Source organism: Oncorhynchus mykiss, chromosome 13 (genome assembly GCF_057628025.1).
Source record: "Oncorhynchus mykiss isolate SJ-2025 chromosome 13, ASM5762802v1, whole genome shotgun sequence".
Taxonomy (NCBI): Eukaryota; Metazoa; Chordata; class Actinopteri; order Salmoniformes; family Salmonidae; genus Oncorhynchus; species Oncorhynchus mykiss.
In genome coordinates this window covers 18262501-18280140 of record NC_143034.1, presented here as the reverse complement: position 1 = coordinate 18280140, position 17640 = coordinate 18262501, and the positions used below count along the sequence as shown (strand labels likewise).

The following is a 17640-nucleotide window of genomic DNA, read 5'->3' as shown; positions in this document are numbered from 1 at the left end:
TCTCTCTCACACATCTGAGCATGAGAAGGAAAACCTTCTGAATGAAATGATCATTTCAATGTCATTGCAAAGTCATGTGATCATCACTAAACACAGTCAGTTAAATACCAAGATCATAAACAAAGGTCACAAGATGAAAATGTCAACTGGTAATGTATGCACACATATCCATCAGATTTCACAAGTGCTAATGAGATGGAAGAAAAAGGAGAACAAGGTTACCTCTGTTGTGGTGGAGGAACTGGAGAGACTGGCTCTGGAACTGGGGCTGGGCACCCACCTCTAGCAGGAATCCTACCCCATCTTCAGGGCCTCTGCTGTGGGGTCGAGAACCTCCGTGCCCCCAACGCCCTCCACACCCAGCCTGAATCCCCCTCAATTCCTCAGAACTGTGGGAGTCACTGCTCCCTCTCTCCTCCTATAGAGAGAAAGAGATGGGGGAGGGGGAGTACCTCAGAGTTATCCTATAACAAATATAAGCATTCAGGATGACTTCAATTAACACTCACATATAATCTGTAAAGTTCCAGGTACTACTGCTAGCATTATTAGAAATCAATAAGCATCTGTTGCTATGGCTATAAGGGCTAGCCCTATCTAGAGTGAATGACCATGTAACATTCTATCTCCCCCCTCATTCTATCTATCTATTAGCATTTTAAGTGTATTAACCAAATGAGGCTACCCCTGGTGTAGCATGTTAAAAGAGTTCAACTACCACACTAGCATATTAGCATTGAAATATGCATAACTTAGAGTCAAAGGTGGTTGAACTTGAATGCTTGATCTTGTTGTCAATATTTGGAAAGACTAGCATTTTGTTAGCTGATAGCACCATTCATTAGGGGTTAGCCGAGCACGCTAGCTAACTAGCCAACATCAGCAACAACAACAACAATAACAACAACAAAAGCGTTGTCTGTGGTAAAGCAAAAGTCTCAATGTAAATAGTGTTAACTGTGAAATGAAATGACCAAATGAAGTATTGATACCAATGAAATATAATTGTAATAAAAAGCACCATGGGATATTTTTCCAATTTAGAGAATTTTATACATTTTGATATTTCCTACTATTTGATACTTCATCTCTCTTCAGTCAATACATCTGTTGATTAGTAATATATTTTTCCAAACTAAAGTAATTGCAAGCTCCACAGTGCCTCGTTTTAGATTGGATATCAAATTAGTTTCAATAGAGAAAAGCAATAAGGTAAACCAGATGAAACAGCTTAGAGGAGATGAGATGATTACACACACACACACACACACACACACACACACACACACACACGCACATCACGATCATGCTCACACACACATCACGATCATGCTCACACAAACACGCACGCGCACCCACATCGCGATCATTCTCACACACACAAACGCACACATACACTCGCACACACGCATGCACACACACACATCATGATCTTGCTTACACGCACACACACACATACACACACACACACAGGCACACAGACACCAACAAACACAGACCCGTCGCCCTAGCCTGCCCACGGCACATGGTGAAACACACACGGGAGCATTGATTCGCTAATCAAGCAGTTAATGCAGTGGGATGCAGTGTGTGATAGAATGTGTTCAAGTGTGTAAGCAGTTGAATTATGCAAAAACAAAAAGTATATAGTTTCTCAGTGTGTGCGCATGTTTTGTGTCAATGAGAGTAATGTGCACGCCCCACCTTGCCGTCCCTGACCAGGAGCTGGTAGTCACTGTGGTCGTCCAGACTAAGATCATCAGGAAGGGCCAGTGATGACGACTTGTCAGACAACTGCTCTGACATCAGAGACGCCTGCTCCACCTCAGCCAATCGGATCTGCGATACAAACACACAGAATTCCAACAGAGCACATTATGTTATTCAATACACCCGATTTCTTATGTGAAAAGTGTGAGAAACACTTTATTTTTGCTAAAAATATTATGATTAATTATAAGCGCATTTAAAGTGCCAAATAATGCATATACAGTGCACAATAACACTTGCTATAAGCTGTCATAACAACTCATACAGTTCAAATGTGTTGCCCTGTATCCAGTGACTGACTAAAGTTGTAACGGACTAAAGTTGTAACGAACTAAAGTTGTAACGGACTAAAGTTGTATCTGACTAAAGTTGTAACTGACTAAAGCTGTAACTGACTAAAGTTGTAACGGACTAAAGTTGTAACGGACTAAAGTTGTAACGGACTAAAGTTGTAACGAACTAAAGTTGTAACGGACTAAAGTTGTAATGGACTAAAGTTGTAACGGACTAAAGTTGTAATGAACTAAAGTTGTAACGGACTAAAGTTGTAACGAACTAAAGTTGTATCTGACTAAAGTTGTAACGGACTAAAGTTGTATCGGACTAAAGTTGTAACGGACTAAAGTAGAAACTGACTAAAGTAGAAACTGACTAAAGTAGAAACTGACTAAAGTTGTAACGGACTAAAGTTGTAACGGACTAAAGTTGTAACGGACTAAAGTTGTAACGGACTAAAGTTGTAACTGACTAAAGTTGTAACAGACAAAAGTTGTAACGGACTAAAGTTGTAACGGACTAAAGTTGTAACGGACAAAAGTTGTAACAAACTAAAGTTGTAACGGACTAAAGTTGTAACGGACTAAAGTTGTAATGAACTAAAGTTATAACGGACTAAAGTTGTAACGAACTAAAGTTGTATCTGACTAAAGTTGTAACGGACTAAAGTTGTAACAGACTAAAGTTGTAACTGACTAAAGTAGAAACTGACTAAAGTTGTAACGGACTAAAGTTGTAACGGACTAAAGTTGTAACGGACTAAAGTTGTAACGGACTAAAGTTGTAACTGACTAAAGTTGTAACTGACTAAAGTTGTAACAGACAAAAGTTGTAACGGACTAAAGTTGTAACGGACTAAAGTTGTAACGGACAAAAGTTGTAACAAACTAAAGTTGTAACGGACTAAAGTTGTAACGGACTAAAGTTGTAACGAACTAAAGTTGTAACGGACTAAAGTTGTAACGAACTAAAGTTGTAACGGACTAAAGTTGTAACGGACTAAAGTTGTAACGGACTAAAGTTGTAACGGACTAAAGTTGTAACTGACTAAAGTTGTAACTGACTAAAGTTGTAACAGACAAAAGTTGTAACGGACTAAAGTTGTAACGGACTAAAGTTGTAACGAACTAAAGTTGTATCTGACTAAAGTTGTAACGGACTAAAGTTGTATCGGACTAAAGTTGTAACGGACTAAAGTAGAAACTGACTAAAGTAGAAACTGACTAAAGTTGTAACGGACTAAAGTTGTAACAGACTAAAGTTGTAACTGACTAAAGTAGAAACTGACTAAAGTTGTAACGGACTAAAGTTGTAACGGACTAAAGTTGTAACGGACTAAAGTTGTAACGGACTAAAGTTGTAACTGACTAAAGTTGTAACTGACTAAAGTTGTAACAGACAAAAGTTGTAACGGACTAAAGTTGTAACGGACTAAAGTTGTAACGGACAAAAGTTGTAACAAACTAAAGTTGTAACGGACTAAAGTTGTAACGGACTAAAGTTGTAACGAACTAAAGTTGTAACGGACTAAAGTTGTAACGAACTAAAGTTGTAACGGACTAAAGTTGTAACGAACTAAAGTTGTAACGGACTAAAGTTGTAACGGACTAAAGTTGTAACGGACTAAAGTTGTAACTGACTAAAGTTGTAACTGACTAAAGTTGTAACAGACAAAAGTTGTAACGGACTAAAGTTGTAACGGACTAAAGTTGTAACGAACTAAAGTTGTATCTGACTAAAGTTGCAACAGACTGAAGTTGTAACGGACTAAAGTTGTAACAAACTAAAGTTGTAACGAACTAAAGTTGTAAAGGACTAAAGTTGTAACGAACTAAAGTTGTAACGGACTAAAGTTGTAACAAACTAAAGTTGTATCTGACTAAAGTTGCAACAGACTAAAGTTGTAACAAACTAAAGTTGTAACGAACTAAAGTTGTATCTGACTAAAGTTGTAACGGACAAAAGTTGTAACTGACTAAAGTTGTAACGGACTAAAGTTGTAACTGACTAAAATTGTAACAACCTAAAGTTGTAACGGACTAAAGTTGTAACGGACTAAAGTTGTAACTGACTAAAGTAGTAACTGACTAAAGTAGTAACTGACTAAAGTTGTAACTGACTAAAGTTGTAACTGACTAAAGTTCTAACTCCCACAGTGATGTAAGTAATTGACAGCCTGCTCTCTAGGTGGACTGTGTCAAAAAGTTGAGCGGCTGATTGGCTGACAGTCATGGAGGTGGTAGTGACAGGTTGGTATGGTAATATGGCAGTATGGGTTATATCTGGACCATTAGACCGACTCTGAGGAATCTCCCTGTCAGCTGGTCTGAGCCCATCAGTATAATGAAAAAGAGGGAGGGATGGGAGAAAGAGAGAAAGGGAGAGAGAGAGAAGTGAAGAGAGAGAGAGAGAGAGATAGAGAAATAAAGAGAGAGAAAATAAAAACAATGAAGAGAGGGTGAAAGATGGAGAGAGAGAGAGATAGATGGATGGACAGATGATGTCGGGTTAAGGCGAGACCTCTCACTACTGTTCTCTCTGTGTGTACTGCACTACATCTAGCATAGTATGTAAAGTATGCCCACCCCCCCCCCCCCCCCCCCCCCCCCCACACACACACACACACACACACACATACACACCATCAAACATTGACATCCCAGTCATCCCACCATCATTACTGACACGTGATGTGTTTCAGGCCCACAGTCATGAAAACCACATATTACTTATATTACTTACATATGTAGACTCAGCAAAAAAAGAAACATCCATTTTTCAGAACCCTGTCTTCAAAGATAATTCGGAAAAATCCAAATAACTTCACAGATCTTCATTGTGAAGGGTTTAAACACTGTTTCCCATGCTTGTTCAATGAACCATAAACAATTAATGAACATGCACCTGTGGAACAGTCGTTAAGACACTAACTGCTTACAGATGGTAGGCACTTAAGGTCACAGTTATGATAACTTAGGACACTAAAGAGGCCTTTCAACTGACTCTGAAAAACACCAAAAGAAAGATTCCCAGGGTCCCTGCTCATCTGCGTGAACGTGCCTTAGGCATGCTGCAAGGAGGCATGAGGACTGCAGATGTGGCCAGGGCAATAAACTGCAATATCCATACTGTGAGACAACTAAGACAGCGCTACAGGGAGACAGGACTGACAGCTGATCGTCCGCGCAGTGGCAGACCACGTGTAACATCACCTGCACAGGATTGGTACATCTGAACATCACAACTGCGGGACAGGTACAGGATGGCAATAACAACTGCCCTAGTTACACCAGGAACGCACAAACCCTCCATCAGTGCTCAGACTGTCCACAATAGGCGGAGTGAGGCTGGACGGAGGGCTTATAGGCCTGTTGTAAAGGCAGGTCCTCACCAGACATCACCCCCAGCAACAACGTCGCCTATGGGCACAAACCCACCGTTGCTGGACCAGACAGAACTGGCAAAAAGTGTTCTTCACTGACGAGTCGCGGTTTTGTCTCACCAGGGGTGATGGTCGGATTCGCATTTATCGTTGAAGGAATCAGCGTTACACCGAGGCCTGTACTCTGGAGCGGGATTGATTTAGAGGTGGAGGGTCCGTCATGGTCTGGGGAGGTGTGTCACAGCATCATCGGACTGAGCTTGTTGTCATTGCAGGCAATCTCAACGCTGTACGTTACAGGGAAGACATCCTCCTCCCTCATGTGGTACCCTTCCTGTAGGCTCATCCTGACATGACCCTCCAGCATGACAATGCCACCAGCCATACTGCTCGTTCTGTGTGTGATTTCCTGCAAGACAGGAATTTCAGTGTTCTGTCATGACCAGCGAAGAGCCCGGATCTCAATCCCATTGAGCACATCTGGGATCGAAGGGTGAGGGCTAGGGCCATTCCTCCCCAGAAATGTCCGGGAACTTGCAGGTGCCTTGGTGGAAGAGCGGGGTAACATCAAGAACAGCAAGAATTGGCTAATCTGGTGCAGTCCATGAGAAGGAGATGCACTGCAGTATTTAATGCAGCTGGTGGCCACACCAGATACTGACTGTTACTTTTGATTTTGACCCCGCCTTTGTTCAGGGACACATTATTCAATTTCTGTTAGTCACATGTCTGTGGAACTTGTTCAGTTTATGTCTCAGTTGTTGAATCTTGTTATGTTCATACAAATATTTACACATGTTAAGTTTGCTGAAAATAAACGCAGTTGACAGTGAGAGGATGTTCCTTACTTTGCTGAGTTTAAATAGAAATGTATAGAAATGTACAGAATTAATGAAATACATGCATTCTCCAGTGTTCCCCATGGTAACTCCAGAAAGATCAAACGCAGCAGCGAATGTGCATCATAACATTATTCCTAAAGGTTACGTCTGGTAGCGATGCAAACACACACACACACACACACACACGCACGCACGCACGCACGCACGCACGCACGCACGCACGCACGCACGCACGCACGCACGCACACACACACACACACACAGCATATAAATAATGCATATGAAGATAGCATCACAATAACAATATGATGGATAGATAGGGAATGTGTGTGTGCATGCATGTCATCTGTATTTGAAAGTCAACTCAACATAGTCCTGAATTAAATGATTTTGTTGAGAGAATAGCAACAAGGTTAGAGGGAGGTTGAATGTGATTGGCCAACAACAGATATGTAGATGAGATGTTCTCATACTGAATCAACAGAACTGGATTCTCCAGGGAATGGTACAGCCTTGTCATGAGCATTTCTTTCTGTTTGTGATTTTAACAAACTACCATGCAGATTACATTAACATAAAGAGATGAATTACACACACACACACACACACACACACACACACACACATGTACACACAAAGTGTATCATACACACACATTAAATGTTTGTATTTAAGTGTGTGTGTCATCATTCAGAAGAACATTAATGTAAGGTATGGAGGGAAAGCACTGTTTTCTCAGTCTGTTTGATTGACAGCTACCACTATAGCTTCCTTTGAGTTATACAGCAGGATGATTGACATGAGATGTTAATCCCATATCGATGTAGTGTGTGTGTGTGTGTGTGTGTGTGTGTGTGTGTGTGTGTGTGTGTGTGTGTGTGTGTGTGTGTGTGTGTGTGTGTGATATGTGTACTGTAAGTGTGCGTGTGCATGTTTATGAGCACCTGTGTGTGTTTGTGCATTCATATTGTGTTTTGTGCATTCATATTGTGTGTGTATGTGTGTGCATGTGTACCTCTTGCAGATTCCCCTTGTAGTCCTTCCAGACAGGAGAAGAGGTAGAGGAGTAGTGATGGAAGACAGACCCAGAGAGGTTGTCAATCATCAGCATCTCTCCTTCAAATGAGTCCTTTATCAGCAGAGATACACTGTCCAACCACTGACTCTCCTGGGGACACACAGAGGATGTATACATTAAACACTGTCCACTGACTCTCCTGGGGACACACAGAGGATATATACATTAAACACTGTCCACTGACTCTCCTGGGGACACACAGAGGATATATACATTAAACACTGTCCACTGACTCTCCTGGGGACACACAGAGGATATATACATTAAACACTGTCCACTGACTCTCCTGGAGACACACAGAGGATATATACATTAAACACTGTCCACTGACTCTCCTGGAGACATACAATAGGATAAATACATTAAACACTGTCCACTGACTCTCCTGGAGACACACAGAGGATATGTACATTAAACACTGTCCACTGACTCTCCTGGGGACACACAGAGGATATACCCAGTACCAGTCAAAAGTTTGGACACACCTACTCATTCAAGGGTTTTTCTTTATTTTTACTATTTTCTACATTGTAGAATAATAGTGAAGACAACAAAACTATGAAATAACACATATGGAATCATGTAGCAGAGATACACTGTCCAACCACTGACTCTCCTGGGGACACACAGAGGATGTATACATTAAACACTGTCCACTGACTCTCCTGGGGACACACAGAGGATATATACATTAAACACTGTCCACTGACTCTCCTGGGGACACACAGAGGATATATACATTAAACACTGTCCACTGACTCTCCTGGGGACACACAGAGGATATATACATTAAACACTGTCCACTGACTCTCCTGGAGACACACAGAGGATATATACATTAAACACTGTCCACTGACTCTCCTGGAGACATACAATAGGATAAATACATTAAACACTGTCCACTGACTCTCCTGGAGACACACAGAGGATATGTACATTAAACACTGTCCACTGACTCTCCTGGGGACACACAGAGGATATACCCAGTACCAGTCAAAAGTTTGGACACACCTACTCATTCAAGGGTTTTTCTTTATTTTTACTATTTTCTACATTGTAGAATAATAGTGAAGACAACAAAACTATGAAATAACACATATGGAATCATGTAGTAACCAAAAAAGTGTTACAAAAAAATATATTTTATATTTGAGATTCTTCAATGTAGCCACCCTTTGCCTCGATGACAGCTTTGCAAACTCTTGGCATTCTCTCAACCAGCTTCACCTAGAATGCTTTTCCAACAGTCTTGAAGGAGTTCCCACATATACTGAGCACTTCTTGGATGCTTTTCCTTCACTCTGCAGTCCAACTCAGCCCAAACCATCTCAGTTGGGTTGAGGTTGGGTGATTGTGGAGGCCAGGTCATCTGATGCAGCACACTATCACTCTCCTTCTTGGACAAATAGCCCTTACACAGCCTGGAGGTGTGTTGGGTCATTGTCCTGTTGAAAAACAAATGATAGTCCCAAGCGCAAACCAGATGGGATGACGTATCGCTGCAGAATGCTGTGGTAGCCATGCTGGTTAAGAAAATTCAAATAAATCACTGACAGTGTCACCAACAAAGCACTCCCACACCATCACACCTCCTCCTCCATGCTTCATGGTGGAAACCACACATGCAGAGATCATCTGTTCACCTACTCTGCACCTCACAAAGGCAAGGCAGTTGGAACCAAACATTTGGACTCATCAGACCAAAAGGACAGATTTCCACTGGTCTAATGTCCATTGCTCGTGATTCTTGGCCCAAGCAAGTTTCTGCTTATTGGTATCTTTAGTAGTGGTATATTTGAAGCACTTCGACTATGAAAACCTGATTCATTGAGTCTCTTCTGAACAGTTAATGTTGAGATGTGTCTGTTACTTGAACTCTGTGAAGCATTTATTTGGCCAGCAATTTCTTATGCAGTTAACTCTAATGAACTTATCCTCTGCAGCAGAGGTAACTCTGGGTCTTCCTTTCCTGTGTCGGTCCTCATGAGAGCCAGTTTCATCATAGCGCTTGATGGTTTCTTCTACTGCACTTGAAGAAACTTTCAAAGTTCTTGACATTTTCCGTATTGACTGACCTTCATGTCTTAAAGTAATGATGGACTGTCGTTTCTCTTTGCTTATTTGAGCTGTTCTTGACATAATATGGACTTCGTCTTTTACATCTCTCGTATTACTCATCTCATATGTGTATGTTTTTGAAAGAAAAGCACATTTTTTGTTCATTAAAATAACATCAAATTGATCCGAAATACAGTGTAGACATTGTTAATGTTGTAAATGACTATTGTAGCTGGAAACGGCTGATTTTTTAATGGAATATCTACATAGGCGTACAGAGGCCCATCATCAGCAACCATCACTCCTGTGTTCCAATAGCACGTTGTGTTGGCTAATCCAAGCTTATCATTTTAAGGCTAATTGATCATTAGAAAACTGGCAGCTTCATTAAATAGTACCCACAAAACACCAGTCTCAACGTCAACAGTGAGGAGGCGACTCCGGGATGCTGGCCTTCTAGGCAGCGTTCCTCTGTCCAGTGTCTGGGTTCTTTTGCCCATATTAATCGTATCTTTTTCTTGGCCAGTCTGAGATATGGCTTTTTCTTTGCAACTCTGCCCAGAAGGCCAGCATCCCGGAGTCGCCTCTTCACTGTTGACGTTAAGACTGGTGTTTTGCGGGTACTATTTAATGAAGCTGCCATTTGAGAGCTTGTGAGGCATCTGTTTCTCAAACTAGACACTCTAATGTACTTGTCCTCTTGCTCAGTTGTGCACCGGGCCTCCGACTCCTCTTTCTATTCTGGTTAGAGACAGTTTGCTCTGTTCTGTGAAGGTAGTAGTACACAGCGTTGTATAAGATCCTCAGTTACTTGGCAATTTCTCACATGAAATAGCCTTCATTTTTCAGAACAAGAATAAACTGACGAGTTTCATTAGAAAGTTAATTGTTTCTGCCATTTGAGCTTGTAATCAAACCAACAAATTCTGACGCTCCAGATACTCAACTAGTCTAAAGGAGGCCCGTTTTATTGCTTCTTTGATGAGAACAGCAGTTTTCAGTTGTGCTAACAGATTGCAAAAGGGTTTTCTAATGATCAATTAGCCTTTTAAAATGACAAACTTGGATTAGCTAACACAACGTGCCATTGGAACACAGGAGTGATGGTTGCTGATAATGGGCCTCTGTACGTCTATGTAGATATTCCATAAAAAAATCTGCCGTTTCCAGCTACAATAGTCATTTACAACAAAACATTAACAATGTCTACACTGAATTTCGGATCAATTTGATGTTATTTTAATGGACATAAAATGTGATTTTCTTTCAAAAACCAGGACATTTCTAAGTGACGCCAAACCTTTGAACGGGAGTGTATATATTCTCATCCCATTCCATTCCATACTAGACTGTGTGTATTACGTTTTGTTGTGGAATTGTTAGATATTATCTGTTAGATACTGCTGCACTGTCGGATCTAAAAGCAGAAACATTTCACTACACGCACAACAACATCTGCTAACCATGTGTATGTGACCAATAACATTTGATTTGACAACACAACTGATTGTCTCAAACGCATTAAGAAGGAAAGAAATTCCACAAATGAACTATTAACAAGGCACACCTGTTAATTGAAATGCATTCCAGGTGACTACCTCATGAAGCTGGTTGAGAGAATGCCAAGAGGGTGCAAAGCTGTCATCAAGGAAAAGGTTGGCTACTTTGAAAAATCTCAAATATAAAATATATTTTGATTTGTTTAACACTTTTTTGGTTACTACATGATTCCATGTGTTATTTCATAGTTTTGATGTATTCACTATTATTCTACAATGTAGAAAATAGTCTAAATAAAGAAACACGCTTGAATGAGTAGGTGTGTCCAAACTTTTGACTGGTACTGTGTACAACTCATTACAGGCCAACTCATACATTTACCTACAATACAGTGAGTGTGCGCCCGGAGATAGGAAGGTTGGAAGTTTGATCCCCGGGCGAGGCATACTCCTTGGCACTCAGCATTAAGGAAATAGATTGGGAGTAAGTCCCTGAGACACGTAGACGAGCGTCCTATCCAGGGGGTGTACTTGTACATCAAGCTGCCTCACGCTACAGAAACAGGAAATAGATTGGGAGTAAGTCCCTGAGACACGTAGACGAGCGTCCTATCCAGGGGGTGTACTTGTACATCAAGCTGCCTCACGCTACAGAAACAGGAAATAGATTGGGAGTAAGTCCCTGAGACACGTAGACGAGCGTCCTATCCAGGGGGTGTACTTGTACATCAAGCTGCCTCACGCTACAGGAACAGGAAATAGATTGGGTGTAAGTCCCTGAGACACGTAGACAAGCGTCCTATCCAGGGGGTGTACTTGTACATCAAGCTGCCTCACGCTACAGGAACAGGAAATAGATTGGGAGTAAGTCCCTGAGACACGTAGACGAGTGTCCTATCCAGGGGGTGTACTTGTACATCAAGCTGCCTCACGCTACAGGAACAGGAAATAGATTGGGAGTAAGTCCCTGAGACACGTAGACGAGCGTCCTATCCAGGGGGTGTACTTGTACATCAAGCTGCCTCACGCTACAGGAACAGGAAATAGATTGGGAGTAAGTCCCTGAGACACGTAGACGAGCGTCCTATCCAGGGGGTGTACTTGTACATCAAGCTGCCTCACGCTACAGGAACAGGAAATAGATTGGGAGTAAGTCCCTGAGACACGTAGACGAGCGTCCTATCCAGGGGGTGTACTTGCACATCAAGCTGCCTCACGCTACAGAAACAGGAAATAGATTGGGAGTAAGTCCCTGAGACACGTAGACGAGCGTCCTATCCAGGGGGTGTACTTGTACATCAAGCTGCCTCACGCTACGGGAACAGGAAATAGACTGGGAGTAAGTCCCTGAGACACGTAGACGAGCGTCCTATCCAGGGGGTGTACTTGTACATCGAACTGCTTCACACTACAGGAACAGGAAATAGGCTCCTGATACTATGGGCCGTTCCTCACACAAGGTGCATACTGTACTTGGTACTTTTGTGAATGCCAATAAGAAACATGAAGATCCACTCTATAAAGCATTCTGACATCTGAAGCAAATAAGAATACATTAACATTTTGACTAGGTTTACCAGACTAGGTTTACCCAGACTAGGTTTAACCAGACTAGGTTTACCAGACTAGGTTTAACCAGACTAGGTTTACCCAGACTAGGTTTAACCAGACTAGGTTTACCCAGACTAGGTTTACCCAGACTAGGTTTACCAGACTAGGTTTACCAGACTATGTTTAACCAGACTAGGTTTACCCAGACTATGTTTACCCAGACTATGTTAACCAGACTAGGTTTAACCAGACTAGGTTTACCAAACTAGGTTTACCAGACTAGGTTTACCAGACTAGGTTTACCCAGACTAGGTTTACCAGACTAGGTTTACCAGACTATGTTTAACCAGACTATGTTAACCAGACTAGGTTTACCAGACTAGGTTTACCCAGACTAGGTTTACCAAACTATGTTTACCAGACTAGGTTAACCAGACTAGGTTTACCCAGACTAGGTTTACCAGACTAGGTTTACCCAGACTATGTTTACCCAGACTATGTTAACCAGACTAGGTTTACCAGTCTAGGTTTACCCAGACTATGTTTACCCAGACTAGGTTAACCCAGACTATGTTTACCCAGACCATGTTAACCAGACTAGGTTTACCAGACTAGGTTTACCCAGACTATGTTTACCCAGACTATGTTAACCAGACTAGGTTTACCAGACTAGGTTTCCCAGACTATGTTTACCCAGACTAGGTTTACCAAACTAGGTTAACCAGACTAGGTTTAACCAGACTAGGTTTAACCAGACTAGCTTTACCAGACTAAGTTTTAACCAGACTAGGTTTACCAGACCAAACTCTGCCCTTGATGAAGAAAGCGTTGGTGGTTTGACAGGAGCAGCCTGTGATGATCATTCCTGCTGTGTGTTTTAGCTTCTCAATGTGATGGTGATTCACATCATCAAGCCTGAAGACAGAAGATCCAGGCAGCGTCTAGCGCTCTGTATGAACACACACGGTGTTAACACACCTCGTTGATCTCTCTCTCTGTGTGTGTGTGTGTGTGTGTGTGTGTGTGTGTGTGTGTGACATCTACCCCCGGGGCCTGTCCCTGTCAGTGTGTTTGATTTCCTGTCTGTCAAACTCAACATCTTGGCACTCCACTTCCTGTAGTCAACCCTCCGACAGAGATGCTCATTCTAGGGCTGGCCGTTTCTATGGTATTTCAAGGCTTTCTCGCTTTCTCTCTCTGTCCCTCTGTCGCTCTCTTTCTCTCTTTCTCACCCTCCTCCTCCCTTCTCTCTCTTTCACACTCTCCCAAGCTGTCTTACGTGTGTAAAATGTATCTCCCTCTCATCTCTCTCATTCTCTCTTTATGCTTCCGTCTTTTCATAACCCATTGTGAAGATGATTCATTCTGTTCTCTTTTCATAACCCATAGTGAAGATGATTCATTCTGTTCTCTTTTCATAACCCATAGTGAAGATGATTCATTCTGTTCTTTTCATAACCCAGAGTGAAGATGATTCATTCTGTTCTCTTTTCATAACCCATAGTGAAGATGATTCATTCTGTTCTTTTCATAACCCTGAGTGAAGATGATTAATTCTGTTCTCTTTTTATAACCCATAGTGAAGATGATTAATTCTGTTCTCTTTTCGTAACCGATAGTGAAGATGATTAATTCTGTTCTCTTTTCGTAACCCATAGTGAAAATGATTCATTCTGTTCTCTATTCATAACCCAGAGTGAAGATGATTCATTCTGTTCTCTTTTCATAACCATAGTGAAAATTATTCATTCTGTTCTCTATTCATAACCCAGAGTGAAGATGATACATTATGTTCTCCTTTCATAACCCATAGTGAAGATGATTCATTCTGTTCTCTTTTCATAACCCATAGTGAAGATGATTAATTCTGTTCTCTTTTCATAACCCATAGTGAAGATGATTCAGTCTGTTCTCTTTTCGTAACCCCTAGTGAAGATGATTCATTCTGTTCTGTTGTTTAATTAAACATTATCTGGTAAGCGTCCTGTTATTTCTAACTCTCATAGGTAGAGCCAAGCACACACACACACACACACACACACACACACACACACACACACACACACACACACACACACACACACACACACACACACACACACACACACACACACACACACACACACACCCTTCCCCATATAGACTCCATGGCACAAGGCAGGGGAGATCCAAGACAAATGCTGCCCATACTAAACATTGTTTGTGTTTTAAGAGCTAATGAGCATCGTTAACTTCCATTCAACCAGATATTCCATTGAATATAATTCCAGTGACTGGATATTCTACAGGATCAATGTGCTGCATCGAGAGGGTATGTTTCTAATTAAAATAACCCAGAGTTAACCTCTTGAACCTATAGGGGCGCTGTGTCATTATTGGATAAAAAGACGTGCCCGTTTTAAGCGCAATATTTTGTCACGAAAAGATGCTCGACTATGCATGGAATTGACAGCCTTGGAAAGACACAACTCTGACGTCTCCAAAACTGCAAAGATATTATCTGTGCGTGCCCCAGAACTAATGCAACAGGCGAAACCAAGATGATGTTTCATACAGGAAATGCCCCGGATTCTGAAGGCGCTGTGTTCCAATGTCTCCTTATATGGCTGTGAATGCGCCAGGAATGAGCCTGCGCTTTCTGTATATTCCCCGAGGTGTCTGCAGCATTGTGACGTGTTTGTAGGCATATCATTGGAAGATTGACCATAAGAGACTACATTTACCTGGTGTCCCGCCCGGTGTCCTGTGTGCGTAATCAGTAAGTCCATGCGCGTTCCATTTCGTCAGAATTGAAAGTAAACTGCCACGATGGATTTTATCGTCGATAGATATGTGAAAAACACCTTGAGGATTGATTCTAAACATCGTTTGCCATGTTTCTGTCGATATTATGGAGTTAATTTGGAAAAAAGTTAGTGTTTTAATGACTTTTTAATTTTTTATTTATTTTTTCCTTACCCAAACGTGATGAACAAAACGGAGTGATTAGTCGACACAAATAATATTTTTTGTAAAAACGGAACATTTGCTATCTAACAGAGTCTCCTCATTGAAAACATCTGAAGTTCTTCAAAGGTAAATTATTTTATTTGAATGCTTTTATGGTTTTTTGTGGAAAATGTTGCATGCTGAATGCTAGGCTTAATGCAATGCTAGGCTATCAATACTCTTACACAAATGCTTGTTTAGCTATGGTTCAAAAGCATATTTTGAAAATCTGAGATGACAGTGTTGTTAACAAAAGGCTAAGCTTGAGAGCAAATAGATTAATTTCATTTCATTAGCCATTTTCATGAATAGTTAACGTTGTGTTATGCTAATGAGCTTGCTGATAGATTTACACAATCCTGGATACAGGGGTTTTTTCATAGCTAAACGTGACGCAGAAAACGGAGCGATTTGTCCTAAACAAATAATCTTTCAGGAAAAACTGAACATTTGCTATCTGAGAGTCTCCTCATTGAAAACATCTGAAGTTCTTCAAAGGTAAATGATTTTCTTTGAATGCTTTTCTGTTTTTTTGTGTAAATGTTGCCAGCTGAATGCTAATGCTAAATGCTACGCTAAATGCTACGTTAGCCATCAATACTGTTACACAAATGCTTGTTTTGCAATGGTTGAGAAGCATATTTTGAAAATCTGAGATGACAGTGTTGTTAACAAAAGGCTAAGCTTGAGAGCTAGCATATTTATTTCATTTGCGATTTTCATGAATAGTTAACATTGCGTTATGGTAATGAGCTTGAGTCTGTATTCACGATCCCGGATCCGGAATGGGGAGATCAGAAAGGTTAAAAAGTCTTTCAAGTAGAGGTTGGAGTTTCAATTAGATATTGAAGAGCTGGTGTTTGTGTGTACGTGTGAGAGTGTGTGTGTGTTCCTGTCTTTCTCTGTGGGCACTGCCAAGCTCCGGCTATTGACTGGCAGTTTGCCCTCCTCCCCTCACACTCTCCACTACCCTCAGAGAGATGGACACCCACACAGAGACACACAGAAAGGTTACAGGCGGGCATGCAACTCAGCAGGGGCTCAACGATTGGCCAGCTCGGAGGTCCTGGGTGGGTAAGTGTTGGCGCTGACCTCATTTGATTGGCTGCCCTCCCAGCTGGCCTCCCATCCACCACTGCACCATAGCCAATCACACCCCGCTGTGACCCCCCTCTTGGTTGGCTCAATAGTCCAACTGTCTCAACTACTGCTTCAAGCAATAACATGTACTCTGAGGTCTGGGAAGTCTTCGTACTCAAACACACATGCACAGAGAGAGACAGAGAGACAGAGAAACAGAGAGACAGATAGAGAAAGAGAGGGAGAGAGAGACAGAACAGAGAGAGAGAGAGAGAGAGAGACAGAACAGAGAGAGAGAGAGAGAGAGAGAGAGAGAGAGAGAAAGAGAGAGAAAGAGAGAGACAGAACAGAGAGAGAGAGAGAGAGAGAGAGAGAGAGAACAGAGAGAGAGAGAGAGAGAGAACAGAGAGAACAGAGAGAGAGAGAGAACAGAGATAGAGAGAGAGAGAACAAAGAGAGAGAGAGACAGAGAGGGACAGAACAGAGAGAGAGAGAACAGAGAGAGACAAAACAGAGAGAGAGAGAGAGAAAAAGAGACAGACAGAACAGAGAAAGAGAGAACAGAGAGAGAGAGACAGAACAGAGAGAGAGAGAGCAGAGAGAGACAGAACAGAGAGAGAGAAAACAGAGAGAGAGACAGAACAGAGAGAGAGAGAGAGAAAGAGAGAGACAGAACAGAGAGAGAGAACAGAGAGAACGGAGAGAGAGAGAGAGAACAGAGAAACAGAGAACAGAGAGAGAGACAGAACAGAGAGAGGGAGAGACAGAACAGAGAGAGAGAGACAGAACAGAGAGAGGGAGAGACAGACAGACAGACATAACAGGAAGAGACAGAACAGAGAGAGAGAGAGACAGAGACAGAGAGAGAGATAGAGAGACAGAGAACAGAGAGAGAGACAAATAAATAACAGAGAGAGAGAGACAGAGACAGAGAGATACACATTGGAAAGAATTAACAAAAAACAGAGCAAACTAGAATGCTATTTGGCCCTAAACAGAGAGTACACAGTGGCAGAATACCTGACTACTGTGACTGACACAAACTTAAGGAAAGCTTTGACTATGTAGAGACTCAGTGAGCATAGCCTTGCTATTGAGAAAGGCTGCCGTAGACAG

General features: G+C 41.7%; 1 protein-coding gene across 1 annotated transcript in view; it reads right to left on the bottom strand.

Moving 5' to 3' along the window:
* Positions 1 to 17640, bottom strand: part of LOC110495059 (voltage-dependent T-type calcium channel subunit alpha-1I) — a 183201-nt gene that overhangs the window by 7766 nt on the left and 157795 nt on the right. Inside the window, 3 exon segments of the mRNA XM_090195546.1 lie at positions 223 to 418; positions 1705 to 1839; positions 7286 to 7438. Of these exon segments, the coding sequence (XP_090051672.1) occupies positions 223 to 418; positions 1705 to 1839; positions 7286 to 7438 (484 nt within the window).